The 14,283-nt window shown below is 42.8% G+C and overlaps 1 protein-coding gene across 6 annotated transcripts in view; it reads right to left on the minus strand.

Annotated features, from left to right (window-relative positions):
* Positions 1-5,464: 5,464 nt before the first annotated feature.
* INPP1 (inositol polyphosphate-1-phosphatase) overlaps positions 5,465-14,283 on the minus strand; it is a 38,747-nt gene continuing 29,928 nt past the window's right edge. For 5 of the 6 annotated variants that reach the window (XM_061135546.1, XM_061135549.1, XM_061135548.1 and 2 more), the window contains 4 exons: positions 14,022-14,082; positions 10,890-11,090; positions 7,565-7,739; positions 5,465-6,204 (listed from right to left, as the gene is read on the minus strand). In XM_061135546.1, coding sequence (XP_060991529.1) covers positions 5,643-6,204; positions 7,565-7,739; positions 10,890-11,090; positions 14,022-14,082 — 999 coding nt within the window. In that variant the 3' untranslated portion in view covers positions 5,465-5,642. Of the gene's footprint in view, positions 6,205-7,564; positions 7,740-10,889; positions 11,107-14,021; positions 14,083-14,283 lie in introns of all 6 variants that reach the window. The other variant, XM_061135551.1, reaches the window with a different exon arrangement.

Genomic DNA, 14,283 nt, shown 5'->3' on the forward strand with positions numbered 1-14,283 from the left:
TTTCTGAGAATGCCAGTGCCATCTTTTGGCATTCCAAGCAAATCCTAGTTCTAGGGGGCTGTTGCTGCTGCTGCTAAGTCACTTCAGTTATGTCCGACTCTGTGCGACCCCACAGACGGCAGCCCACCAGGCTCCCCCGTCCCTGGGATTCTCCAGGCAAGAACACTGGAGTGGGTTCCCATTTCCTTCTCCAATGCATGAAAGTGAAAAGTGAAAGTGAAGTCGCTCAGTCGTGTCCGACTCTTAGCGACCCCATGGACTGCAGCCCACCAGGCTCCTCCATCCATGGGATTTTCCAGGCAAGAGTACTGGAGTGGGGTGCCATTGCCTTCTCCACTAGGGGGCTGTTATCCCACCTAATTAGTCATAATAAATGTAATTCACTTACCATGTACTTGCTTTAAGTCTCACTGAACGCCTATACATCAGGGGTCTGTAGGAATTCTGTGCTCACACGGCACTGTGAACACTACATGAGTGGAATGGGGTTACGGGGAAAGAGGGCAAACACACGTTGTACATCACACCTCTGTTCACACGCATGCACCACTGTCCTAGAAACTTAATTTGCAAGTTCAAAGACAAAATGTTTGAGAATTTCAGGATGGCACTCACAGAACCAAGTGTGGTGCCCTGCTGAATGAGAAGCCTTCTGCCCCTGCACAAGTCACAAGCCCATGAAGCCAGCCTAAGGACAGTCTTTTTTTCTTTTTAATGGAGAAAGGGAGAAAGCTCTTAATCCTATATGATAACGGCTCCCTGCGGGTCAGGAGCATTGAAAATACAGCCTAGAAAAGAAAAATAATATTTAAAATTACAGACATTTTATTACATAGTAGTCACAATGTTGGCTAGGCTGATTATCAAATAGAAATTATAAGCATATAAAACCTTTTAAGAAAGATGTCAGTGCTAAACACAGCTACTTCCCCTGGACCAGTTTCAAAGATCCATTTGTGTACATACCAGCTCTTAATTGAGTTCCCTGCCACCCTGAGGGGACAATCACAGTCCCTTAGGCTTGCTTTATGGACATGTGTTACAGCCTAAGTACCAATCTAAGCCAGGTACAGTGAAAGGTGTTAACTATGGATGTGAAAGGTTATGACTTACTGTTTCTACTCTTCCTTTGCATTTAGCACTTACGGAAAAAAATAAAACAAAACTGAGGGACAAGAAGGAAACTGTTAGAAACTTTTGTCTGCTTTTTCCTACTTTTCGGAATGTGTGTTTGACTTTTTCTGCCATGGAATGGGCAGGGCTGTTTCTGTGCCGTGTGTGAGGTGCGTGCTCAGTTGCTAAGTCAGGTCCAACTCTTTTACGACCGCATGAATTGTAGCCCGCCAGGCTCCTTTGTCCATGGGATGTCCCAGGCAAGAATACTGGAGTGAGTTGCTATTTCCTTCTCCAGGGGATCTGCCCGACCCAGGGATAGAACCCATATCTCTTAGGTTTCCTGCACTGGCAGGCGGGTTCTTTACCCTGAACCACTGGGGAAGCCTGAGTAATTACTGTGTGTGTTAGTCACTCAGCTGTGTCTGACTCTTGGTGACCCCATGCTCTGTAGCCCTCTGTAGGCCCCTCTGTCCATGGAATTCTCCAGGCAAAATACTGGAGTGGGTTGCCATTTCCTACACCAGGAGATCTTCCTGACCCAAGGATCAAGCCTATGTCTCCTGCATCTCCTGAATTAGCAGGTGGCTCTTTACCACTTGAGTCACCTGGTAAGTCCCTATTTCTGTGTGGTAGCTGTGTCTAAGGCTGGTTACAGTTACATGCTCTGGGCAAAGCAAGCAGGACAAGGAATTATGAGCAGTTGCTATGGACTAGGCTAAGCAGACTCCTTTAGTGATGGCTAAGTAAGGAACTGAAAGCAGAGACTTCCCACAGTTTGTCTGCCGGCTGAGCACTCAACAGAGGCCAAAGGTGTGAGTCTGAAAAGAGGGGGCAGTAGGCCTGTAGGCAAATTGCCAGGATCAAGAGTCCCAGAGATTTCCCACAAGTCTCAAGACACCAATAACTGTTTTTATGTTTGTCTCATATTTTCCTCTGTGCCTTATTGGCAGGAAGTGCCCTTTCTTTATTACCTTGATCATTGCTGTTTAGTTGCTGAGTGTGTCCAACTCTCTGCAACCCCATGGACTATAGTCCACCAGGCTCCTCTGCCCACGGAATTTCCCAGGCAAGAATACCTGAGTGGATTGCTATTTCCTTCTACAGGGGATCTTCCTGATCCAAGGATCGAGCCCGTGTCTCCTGCATTGGCCGGCACATTCTTTAATGCTGAGCCACCAGGGAAGCCTTACCATCTTGACAAATGTACTTATGCACTCTTCATTCTTTGGGGGATGAAGTGGATAAGTACGTCAAAAGTAGATGAGTGTAACTAAGGGTTGAAAAAATCCACTCTTAAATGTCATGAGACCTTAGTGAATAGAACAAAGGATATGTGATCAGAGGTCAGACGAAGACAGAAGCCTGGACGACTCATTTGGCCTGGGTGATGGAGATTGCTAGATGTCCTCTAATGCCTGTCTCCTAACTTCCGGGGTGATAAAAGCCTGGTTTTCAGGTGAGTACATGGCTGCTCCAAATGGAGACCTTCTACGTGCAGTCATGTGAAAAGGTTCTGGTCAGTGACGTGAAAAATTGCCCTTCCCTTCTTTTTCTTCTCTGTCTTGCTGCCCACAATGCCGACTCTGTTGTCTTAAACCTGAGAAGGGTCATGGTCTGGGGTTGGGAGAGCAGTGAGATGGAAGGAGTGTGACTCCCTGAGGACTTTGGGGTGGAGCCTCCTTTCAGCTCTGGACTGCCCACCAAATACTTTTGATCTTATTTAAGCCATTGCTATTTTGGCATTTTGTCACTCACAGTTAAACCTAATGCTACTGATGCGAAGTATTACTGCAAACTTATCCTGGCTGCACGTCTTCTAGACAGAAGGGCTATCTATGGGACTTTATACTCAGACTCAAAAGTCTGCTTTTTCATACTCCCATCATTATAACACAGCAGAAAGCCCTTTATACAATACGTATCCCTTGGCATGTCAAAATCTCATGCAGGGAGCCTATACCTAGGGGCTTAGAAGCCAGAGCAAAAAATTAGCAACACACAAAGTGCATTAAAAGGAAATAACCATTAGAACCCTACTCAACATGGCTGCCAGTCCTCAGGAGCAGCTGAATTGAGCCTGGAGTGATGGTTAGGTGGAGCCATGTGGCTTGTGTAGAGAGCAACAGGTATGTTTGGAAGGTTGAGCCAAGAGGCTCTCCTGAGTGATTGGATGTGGGTTGTAGGAGCAAGAGAGGAACAAACGCTGACCTGGCTTCCCAGAGACTGCTCCTATTGACGTACAGGGGGCTCTCTTTTTGTCATCCTGTTTAAGCAACCCGGCAGATTCATCTGTCTGCCAGCTTCCCGTAAAAAACCACTGACTGATGCACAAGACACTCAATCTTGGTGACCAACAGGCTACTCTTTGGAGCACCCCTCCATCACAACCCCTAACTCCCACTCTCATCAATTGAGTTGTATGTTTGCTTAGACTGATTGACTTCATTCAAAAATCATATTTCAATGGTATCTTTAATAATAGATTAAGTATAATGTAAAATGAATTTGAAAACCAAGAATTTAAGGCTTTGAAAGTATTGATAGAAACGAGTCTTAAAAATTTACTGAGTAGGAGACAGTTATAAAGATAGAGGGGAAAAAAATTAAAATCCAGAATGATTATGTTGTCAGACTACACGGCAAATATTTTTTAACTTCTTCCTCTAAAGAAATCAGAGCCTGAGAATTCCCTGGTGGAACAGTGATGAGGAATTGGTACTTCCACTGCCAGGTCAGGTTCAGTTCCTGAACCTGATCCGGAAAGTCACACTGTGCAGCCAAAAAGAAAGAAATCAGAGCTACAGATCACACTCCCGTGGGTGTGGTTTATGCAAGACCAGCACACACATGCTTAAGGAAGGGCCCAAGCTTTCCGACAGATTGACAATGGATGTGTGCAATAGATGTTTACAGAATATGTTGGATTCTCTGTTCTATCCAGTTTTCCCCCCAATAAACTGGCACATTGATAGATCACATAAATAAATAGATCACATTGAAGATGACTCTTCTCACTGCATTGTTATTGATAATTTACATATTCTAAAAATGTTTATGTGTGTAACATGCTTTTTCTTGAACTATATTCTATTTTTCCATTCTGGTGAATATCAGGCAGCATGACTAGTTTATGGGGTTTGGTTTCTAATGTGTTTTGTGAAGAATGAACTCACTTTGACTTAAAAATCAACCTTTAAAATTAGAATATACAGCGCGAGGACCCACGATCAATCACAAAGCATGTACAGACTTTAAAAACTATGTAACTTTTTTACTAAATAAGTCATTAAATCTTCTGTGTGCAATGAGATACCTTTAAATAGCATCCAATTAAAATAAATAAATTAAAAAAAATAAAAGTTTCACTTACTGTGATTCCTTTGTAATTGCAGGAAAACAGGATGCTGCAGAAAATCTTTTGGCCTCAAGAGGGCGTGGGGCAGAAAGGAGATAGCTGAGAGTTTGGTCTCTCCAGATGGTGGAATTATCTCCTCACCAGGGCTGCTAAAGACAGGAAAAAGAGGTCTCACCCACCTCAGAGGACATTCAACATGGGATTCCAGTAGACCAACGGCTATATATATTTAACTCTACCTCTGGTTCTTGAAGTGTAATAAATACTATGCAAAAACTACAGAAATGTCTTTATCCTCTCCTGTCTTACCGACAGAAATGAGTATGTTAAGTGAGAGTATTAGAGAGAACTAGAGACATAATTAGTGGCAGAATCAAAGAATCAGAATGAGAGAATAAGAATATAAATTTGAGAGAGAGTTTCAGAATGTGTGTATGAGTGTGGATGTGTGTGAGTGTGAGAGTGCATGAGTAGGATGGAGCCATCAGTGCTCCAGGCTTTAATTCTTATAAGAAACATAGTGTCACTGAAAGCATGTGAAAATGGCTAAGTTATGCTTCAAATTCAGAGTTCTAAATGTTCTACCAAAGACTAAAGCTGAAGATTTTTGTTCCAGACAGGAAACAAAATTAAGCACAACCCCCTTTGCTCTCCCTAATACTTCAGTGACATTAACTTACCACTTCTAAACTCATGTTCTGAAGGCTTTTATTAATTGAGCAGGAATTTTTCCTGTCTTCAATATTTTACTGAAGCGTTTCAAGCAGCACTGAAAGTGAAAGTGAAAGAACGTGAAGTCGCTCAGTCGTGTCCGACTCTTTCTCCTCCATCCATGGGATTCTCCAGGCAAGAATACTGGAGTGGGGTGCCATTCCCTTCTCCAGGGGGATCTTCCCGACCCAGGGATCGAACCCAGCTCTCCCGCATTGCAGGCAGACGCTTTAAACCTCTGAGCCACCATCACACAAAATCCACTATAACGAATCTCACACATTTAACTGCTGCATGAATATCATTCATTTATTAACATTATGAACACATAATGGAAAAATGCTCCCCCAAAGAGGAAGGTGAATGTTGACTGTCAATAGGACAAAGCCGTCTTCAAGAGACAGAGATGCGGAAACTAGGTTCACAGTTGGGTTGCGGAGCCCAGGAGGACAGAGCTCATCTACGTATGTGTCGCCACAGGGGCCAGGTGCTGGAGGAGGCGGCTCAAGAACGCCTCCAGCTGCTTCTCGGATCTGTAGGCGATGAGTCCTCCCTTGTTGGCCCACTGGTCCACTCCAGCGGCGCCTTCGTTTCCCACGTGATACACCAACTGTGGCAAGTCAAGCCCCGCGTCAGGCTTTCTTTCCAGGCATTCCTTTAAGTCCACCATCCCCCCGCCCATGGCCCTGAGGATGGCGTGGGCAGCACAGGAGTCCCACTTGAACGTGGTGTCTTCTGAGAAGATGTAAACGTCGACGAGGCCGAGCACCACACAGAGGCTCTTGTAGCCGGCCCCAGCCGCCCGGAAGACGCGCTCCCCACACACGCGTGACAACGCGCCCTTGATGGCCTCCTTTTCACTGGTGCTGACGACAGCCGAGAACGGGTGGGAGCCTCCGGAGCTGGGCTTCTGGGTCACGTGGCTCTGCGTTTCTCTGTTGCTTCTTGTAGACACGGGAGGCAGAAGGGAATGGATGTTGGTCCCCAAGTAAGAAAGGCCCCAGTAGCACTGTCCTTTCCACCTATGGAAGAGAACGTTCAGTTTGTGGCGGCAAGTTAACACATTTGTTTTTCATTGCTCCCATGTCTTCCCAACTTGAGGTGAAAAATACATAATGCAGTGAGTCTCAAGGCCCTTCAGCCTAGAGATAGTTACCAAATAGCTAATTCATTTCCAAAAGTCACACCCTGTGCCTGTTGCTGCCAGTCAGGAATGCTTCAGTTTTTTGGTTTTTTTTTTTTTTTTTTGCATTATCACATTATCCTAGATGGACAGTGCTAAAATATTTGTGGGATTTCCAGCCTCTGGGAACACAGCAAAGTTTCACTGCCTCTTTTGGCATTTAAAGTTTAACAGGAGTAAAGATGAACAGATAAATAAGATTTTCAATCTGCAAATCCTTCACAATCCTGAATTTTTTTCAGTTGGTAACACCTTTTCATCCTCCAATTTACTAGCGCCACTTTGGCTTTAACATCAACAAAGATGGACTCTTTTTTTTGGCGGGGGGGCGGGGGAGGGCAACAACAAAAATACCATCTATCACTTCTCAATGTTTAACTTACTATATACGCTGGATAGTTTCTTTCCAGAGAAGGAGACTGAGGCTTAGAGAATGCAAGTGTTTAAGAATGTATATCAGTGGTAGAATCTGCAATCAAACCCAGGATTTGTGCCACCAACTACTTTTGTCAACCATTTCTAGATCATGATTATGTCAACATCCAGTCCCACTTATTTTTAACTTCTTAACGACCCTTTAAAGATAACAAACACTTTCAGTTTGGTAGAAGGCAGGAAAGACGAAAAATATCAATACTGCAGAGGTGTAGTTTATGACTATTAAAGAACAAACAATTCTTAGTTGCTTGAAGCAAGTCAAAATTTAATTTAAAAATAATTTTACATGAGTGGGAGAAAAAGTCATCTATTTCAGTAAAAAGCTGAAACCACAGGAGAAAAGCTGCTTCTACTTGAACCCTACCAGGCTCTGGAGTCAACCCTGTCATACTCTGATCCGTAGGCTGTGGATCAGAGCAACCAAAGGCTGGGTCACCCTCTATGCTCTGCGAACAGTCCATGGGAGTGTGAGGAAGGAGGAGGCAGAAAAGAAAGTGATACTGACAGTTTTTTGTTTTTATAGGGAGAGGTTCTAATCCTGGCCATACCTACTGTCTTTTCGTTAGATTATTTTCACATTTTGTTGTGAAACCCAGGATTGAAAATTAAAGGACCATTGATTCAAACATGGAGACTTTTAGTGGGAATGCCAAAGGTATCGAGTCATGGGAATGTCACATGGAGAGAGAATCCTGACAATAAACAAAGCTGAGGTTGTAAACTCTGAAAACCATAATATACCAAAAATATTCCATTTTTACCTGAGGGTGTTTAGGTCTTGTGACACAAAAGGCTGGTTGATGACTCCCATGAGAGGCACCCCTGTCCGTGTGTCATAGACACCAATTAAAATCGTGACGCACTGAAGTCCGCTGGGGAAGATTCCTTGGTTCGGTTTAATGTCAGCAGAACCTTTTATATACTGATAAGTCGAATCTGAAAAATGAAGCAGCTGTTAGGATTCAGGTAATGATTATTTAGAAGATAATGATGAAGACCCCTATAAAACCTGCCCTAGATCATTTCTCTCTAATTTGGTAACAGCTATGGTCTAAATGTTTGTGTCCCCCAAAATTCTAACCCTCAAAAGTTGATGGTAATATCAAGTTGGGTCTCTGGGAGGTACTTCAGTCCTCGGGGTGGAATCTCATGAATGGAATTAATGCCTTACAAAAGAGGTTGCACAGATATTGTCTCTTCCACTTGTGTGTGTGTTAGTAGCTCAGTCGTGTCTGACTCTTACAACCCCATGGACTGTAGCCTGCCAGGCTCCTCTGTCCATGGGATTCTCTAGGCAAGATTACTGGAGAGGGTTGCCATTCCCTTCTCCAGGGATCAAACCCGGGTCTCCAGCATTGCAGGCAGATTCTTTACTGTCTGAGTACACAGTGAAAAGATGCCAATTATGAATCAGGAAGAAGACCCTCACCTAATCATGCTGGCACTCTGATACCGGACTTCTCAGCCTCTGAAACTGTGAGAAATAAACTTATCTTGTTTAAAAGCTACCTAGTCCATGGTATCTTGTTGTAGCAGCCCAAATGGACTAAGATAATAACCAATCACATTTTACCTTCAGGTGCCACTTAGATGGAACTATTATTTGACCTTTTGTACTTCACTCTGAAGCTGCTTACGTTTCATCTTCCCAACTATACATAAATTCTTGGAGAAAGGGGACATGTCTATAATTCCTATGGCAGCTAGCATGGCTTCCTTCCTTCTCGTGTTGTTAATCGCTCAGTCATGAGCAACTCTTTGTGACCCCATAGGACTGGAGCCACTAGGCTCCTCTGTCCATGGAGTTCTCTAGGCAAGGATACTAGAGTGGGGAGCCAGTCCCTTCTCAAGGGCATAACACCTTGCAAATGGTAAGAAGCACTCAAATAATATCACCCAAAATCATCTAAAAGGTAATGGCTCAGGATAACTGGGGGATCCCTTTGAGTTCTTACTAATCAGAGGACAGGTCCAACCAAGGTGGGTGGGAAAGTCTCCTTCCAGGAATCTGAATTCCATTCCATTTGAATTCCATCAGGGATGGAATTGCCTTTTTGTTTGTTTTGTCCCTCAAATTAGGAGGAAAGAGACGCTCGTGTCACAAGAGGAAGAAGCTCAGACGGTAAAGCATCTGCCTATAATGCGGGAGACTCGGGTTCGATCCCTGGGTTGGGAAGATCCCCTGGAGAAGGAAATGGCAACCCACTCCAGTACTCTTGCCTGGAAAATCCCATGGACTAAGCAGCCTGGTAGGCTACAGTCCATAGAATCACAAAGAGCCTGGGAAAAAGAAGCTAAGGAGTGAGGTTTCTCCTTAAAAGACACACCTGCCAGCAGCTGACTGCCAACATCTAGTGAATTAATACCCAGTTAAGGATGTGCCAGGCACCAGATCCAGAGAGCTAGCTAAGAGAATCAATTCAGGATAAAAACAAAACAAGGTTTCCGTTCCTCAAAACCCGTAACTGAGGCTGATTTACCTTTAGGCGATAAAAGATTCTGGGGAACATTCGTAGTCTGCATAACACTCCACAGACTGAATGTTCTACTGCTATGATTAAAGGCATTTCTATCATGTATCAGTGTGCTTGTAGGGGAGAGGGTGAGGGGAGTTTGCCTACTCAGCTTAATGATTGGTCCCAGTTGTATTGGGTAGACTATGCCAAGAACCTGGGGGAAAAGTGGGACTTAGACCCAGGGCATTATATTAACGGCATCTTTGAGACAGGCCTACAGTTTTAAAGCAATGAACTATAGATTATGGTTCTACCATAATCATGACCAAAGAAATAATGGTGAGGTATACACAGGACTCACAAAGTGACTGCTAGGAGTCACATTCAGTTATGTTTTGCTTGACCTGTACAGTGGTTCTGCTTGTTTACTTACTTAACTGAATTAGGAGCCAGGAGTTAAATTGTGAGAGCTCATTAAAAACCTGGATTTGTGTTTTTATTATTTTTAAATCTGAAGATCTGCACTGTACTCCCAGATGGTAATAATCTGTCAGAGCTGAATGTTCTTAAGATGCGTGTGTGTTCAATTAGTTATAGCTGCTATCAATTGATTCTTCTCTCATATTTAGCAGTCTGGCCCCTGAGGTCTTTCAAAAATGAGTTAATTCAGTTTTGTATATCTGCCTCTGTGTGTGTGTGTGTGTGTATGCACACATGTGTGTTATAAATGTATATGTATATAATACACACCTCAACTCTTTGTTTATTTATTTATTTAGGCCCCTGTGTGTAGCTTGCGGGATCTCAGTTTCCCAACCAGGGGTTGAACCCAGGTTACAGTGAGAGTCGTTTGTCATTTTAAAGCTTCAAAAATTTAAAAACTTCTAGGAGAGTTAAACCATACCCTCAATTTTCATTTTCCAACACCCCCCCACCCCTTTCAAAAAAAGGATTACTAAGAAAAGCAGATCTGAAAGAGACACGTGCACCCCAATGTTCATCGCAGCACTGTTTATAATAGCCAGGACATGGAAGCAACCTAGATGCCCATCAGCAGATGAATGGATAAGGAAGCTGTGGTACATATACACCATGGAATATTACTCAGCCATTAAAAAGAATTCATTTGAACCAGTCCTAATGAGATGGATGAAGCTGGAGCCCATTATACAGAGTGAAGTAAGCCAGAAAGATAAAGAACATTACAGCATACTGACACATGTATATGGAATTTAGAAAGGTGATAACGATAACCCTATATGCAGAACAGAAAAAGAGACACAGAAATACAGAACAGACTTTTGAACTTTGTGGGAGAATGTGAGGGTGGGATATTTCAAAAGAACAGCATGTATACTATCTATGGTGAAACAGATCACCAGCCCAGGTGGGATGCATGAGACAAGTGCTCCGGCCTGGTGCACTGGGAAGACCCAGAGGAATCGGGTGGAGAGGGAGGTGGGAGGGGGGATCGGGATTGGGAATACATGTAAATCCATGGCTGATTCATATCAATGTATGACAAAACCCACTGGAAAAAAAATAATAATAATAATAAAAATTAAAAAAAAATAAAAAAAAAAAATAAAGAAAAGCAAAGAGACAAAAGCAAACACTCTCCTCTGCTTACCTATAGGATCCACCCAGATTCCCAAGATGTCCTGTGGAATGCTGACCTCTACTGACTCCAGGGCTGGGTCACTGAAGGAAACATCCTGGTGGACAACCTTGGCTAAGGCCTCAGACGCCAGTTTGTTACCATTAAGGACTTTGCTGAGAAGAGCTACTGTTTCTTCCTCGGTTGGACACAGTCTCATGATAATCTTCTCCCCTAGAGTAAAGACAAACTGAAGACCATTACATCTCAAGTTTCAGAGAAGAAAGAACAGGAGATTGGGAGAAGCACCTTAGATTAGATGAGGACAACATATCCAGCGCACTCCACTATTCATTTTTTCTTTTTCCTTAACACCAACTGTATTGGGGTATAGCCAATTAACAATGATGTGATAGTTCCAGGTGGACAGTGAAGGGACTCAGCCATGCATATACATGTATCATTCTCCCCGAAACTGCCTTCCCAGCCAGGCTGGCACAGAATACTGAGCAGAGTTCCATGTGCTATACAGTAGGTTTCTGTTGGTTATCCATTTTAAATATAGCCCACTCCACTATTCTTTTTTTTTTTTTTTTTCCACTATTCTAAATTGGAGAATCCCATGGACAGAGGACCCTGGTGGACTACAGTCCATGGGGTCACAAAGAATCAGACACAACTGAGCAACACCACACACACACACACACACACACACACACACACACACACACACAAGATATCCAGATGTGTCTCCTAATCTGGCTGACCGCCAGAACCGCCCAGTGGGCTTCATAAAGTCAAAGCTGATTTAGTGGTCACTCAGCTACCTCACAGTGAGAAATTAACTCCAGGCACCAAAGGACCTTCTCTCCAAAAAAAGTTTCCATATGGACACATGCACAGTTTTCTGTAACCAGGTTAAGGCAGCTCATGTTAAGAATCCTGAACCCTGAGTCTTTGATAAACAACCTTCTATGCTTTTTACCTTGTGGCTTTTAATATCCTGGAGGTCTCCCTGTTCACGTTTGAATATGTTGATTGAAAAGAAAAGAGTTTTTAATAAGGACACAGAAGGGCTTCCACCTCCCTTTATGATGCTGCTTTTAACTAAATACTGTCTATGCTCCGTAAATATAAGATGACGTACAGTCATCTTTAAATGTGGTAAAGCTGTAGGGCTCTAAATCACATATAGAGAATAGCTCTCCTCTGTGAAACCACTGGAAATCAGGATGTAAGCAAAGCTGCTTCTGCAATTGAAACCCCCAAGTTACCAAGTCCATGTGTTTGCCACCACTTTAAAGATCCTTCTTAGACCCTTGCTTCATCTGGTTTCCAATCCCTGAAGCACAAATGGGAAAAGAGGCTCTCCTACAAGTTTTACCAAGAAAAAGTGACAGCAATGCAGAATATAATTTTTTAAAAGTTAAGAAAACATGGCACTTTGGGGCTCTTGAGGTATCTCAACAAACACTCCTAACTAACCTAGCCATTCCAAGAACCAGCAGCATTGCCATCACCACAGCACCTGTTAGAAATTCAGAACTTCAGTCCCCATCCCAGACCTGCTGAGGTCTGACAAGATCCCCCGGTGACTCCTGTGATTTTTGGGAAGCACACTGTGAATCTATCACAATGATGATTCTGAAACAGCAAGAAATCAGTCAATTAAGCTTAATTCAAATTAAATGAGATTGTTAAAGTTGGGGAATGTTAATCACCACCACTTGCTGAGCAGCTACTCTAGGCTTAGTAAAAGTCATGGGTTCACTCAAAGGAGCAAATCATATCATGTTACCCTATGCTTAAAATTTACCACTCAATTCTTATCATACTTAAGGAAACGCCTTCCTTTGAACTTCCATGATCTCATCTCACCTCATCCACAAGCCCCTCCTTCACCATGGGTCTCTGCCCTCCAATATACTAAACCCATCCTCTCCTTCAGTTCTCAGGAAAATGTATGTGGAATGCATTTTTTTTTTTTTGTGGAATGCATTTTTGCCCCGATCATTCTAGATAAATATTACAATAACTGTTTATGATGTAGCCAAATATAGGTTTTTAAGTGTAGGATTTCTTACGGGTAAGTCACAGGTGATTTTTTTAACCTTAAGTTTAACTGAGATTTCTCTTTCTTCTTACTGTCACAGAACTAACTGTATATCTTAATACACAGCCTATGAAATGACAAATTTTTTCCAGAGTTAATCCAGAAATTAGTTTTCTTTGTAAATATGCCTCTAGATGTTTAACTATTTGTCACATGATCTGTTTAAAGTTCACCATTTTAATTTTCTACCATTAAACAAACAAAACCCAGGCAAACTAAAAACCACTTGCTTCTCTAAAAAAGGGTCAGAGATTTTGTATTTTTCTGTCTACCACAAGGGAACATGGTGGGGGGTCCATCAAAGGAGAATTTGGCTCACAGGAAACTGACTAGAGTTAAACCCTGGTGCTCAAAGGAGCCTTTCAGGTTGTCCAGCTCCCTTACTGAGGTTCTGAGACCAGAGAAGCAGTAAGGTCGTTCAGGGACAGGGCCTCCTCTAAATTCTCAGCCTAGGTCTGTGGGCTACCCAAAGTGTCAGTCACTCAGTCCTACCCGACCCTGTGTGACGCCATGGACTGGGGCCCACCAGGCTTCTCTGTTCATGGGATTCTTCAGACAAGAATATTGGAGTGGGTTGCCATGCCCTTCTCCAGGGGATCTTCCTGATCAAGGGATCAAACCTGGGTCTCCTAAATTGCAGGTACATTCTTTACTGCTGACCCACCGGGGAAGCCATGGGCTCTCCAGGAGGTCCACAAATGGGTCTATTTGGACCTGAGATTGTCTGTACATCTGTGTGGATCTGCATCCTTTGGGGGGCATCTATTACTTCCATCAGATTCTCAAGGGGCCATGCAACTTTCCCAAAGATTAAATCATTCTTCAATGCTACAGAGTTCTATCTAGAATACATGTGAACTTGCTAAATAATTCTAATATGCCACATCTCTGTCTTACAGGGCAGGTTATCCTGAAGTGCTGAATGAAGTTGAACATTCAAATATGTTATTTACATGAAAGGCCTCCTAACATTACTTTCACGATGTAAGTCGAAAATAAAAATACCATATGATAATTAAGTTATAAAAATATATTAAGATTCTTGTACTTACCCAAATCATTAGTAAATTCATTGGATTCTTCTCCAAAAATTTTTTCCCCCAAGCCTGGAAACTGAATGATTCAGAATATGATAAGAATACAAAGCAGCAACAAAAAAAAATCCCACATTCATGTTCAATTCTGAATAGATTTCCACTTTATATTTCAAACTAAATAGCACAAGTAGTTCAGAAATTTGGAAGTTTACAATTCCAGAAATCAATCCAAGTGTACTAAGTGAAGTCAGATTGGTTCAGCACTTTTCTAATATCA

This window comes from Dama dama, chromosome 33, assembly GCF_033118175.1.
Source record: "Dama dama isolate Ldn47 chromosome 33, ASM3311817v1, whole genome shotgun sequence".
NCBI lineage: Eukaryota > Metazoa > Chordata > Mammalia > Artiodactyla > Cervidae > Dama > Dama dama.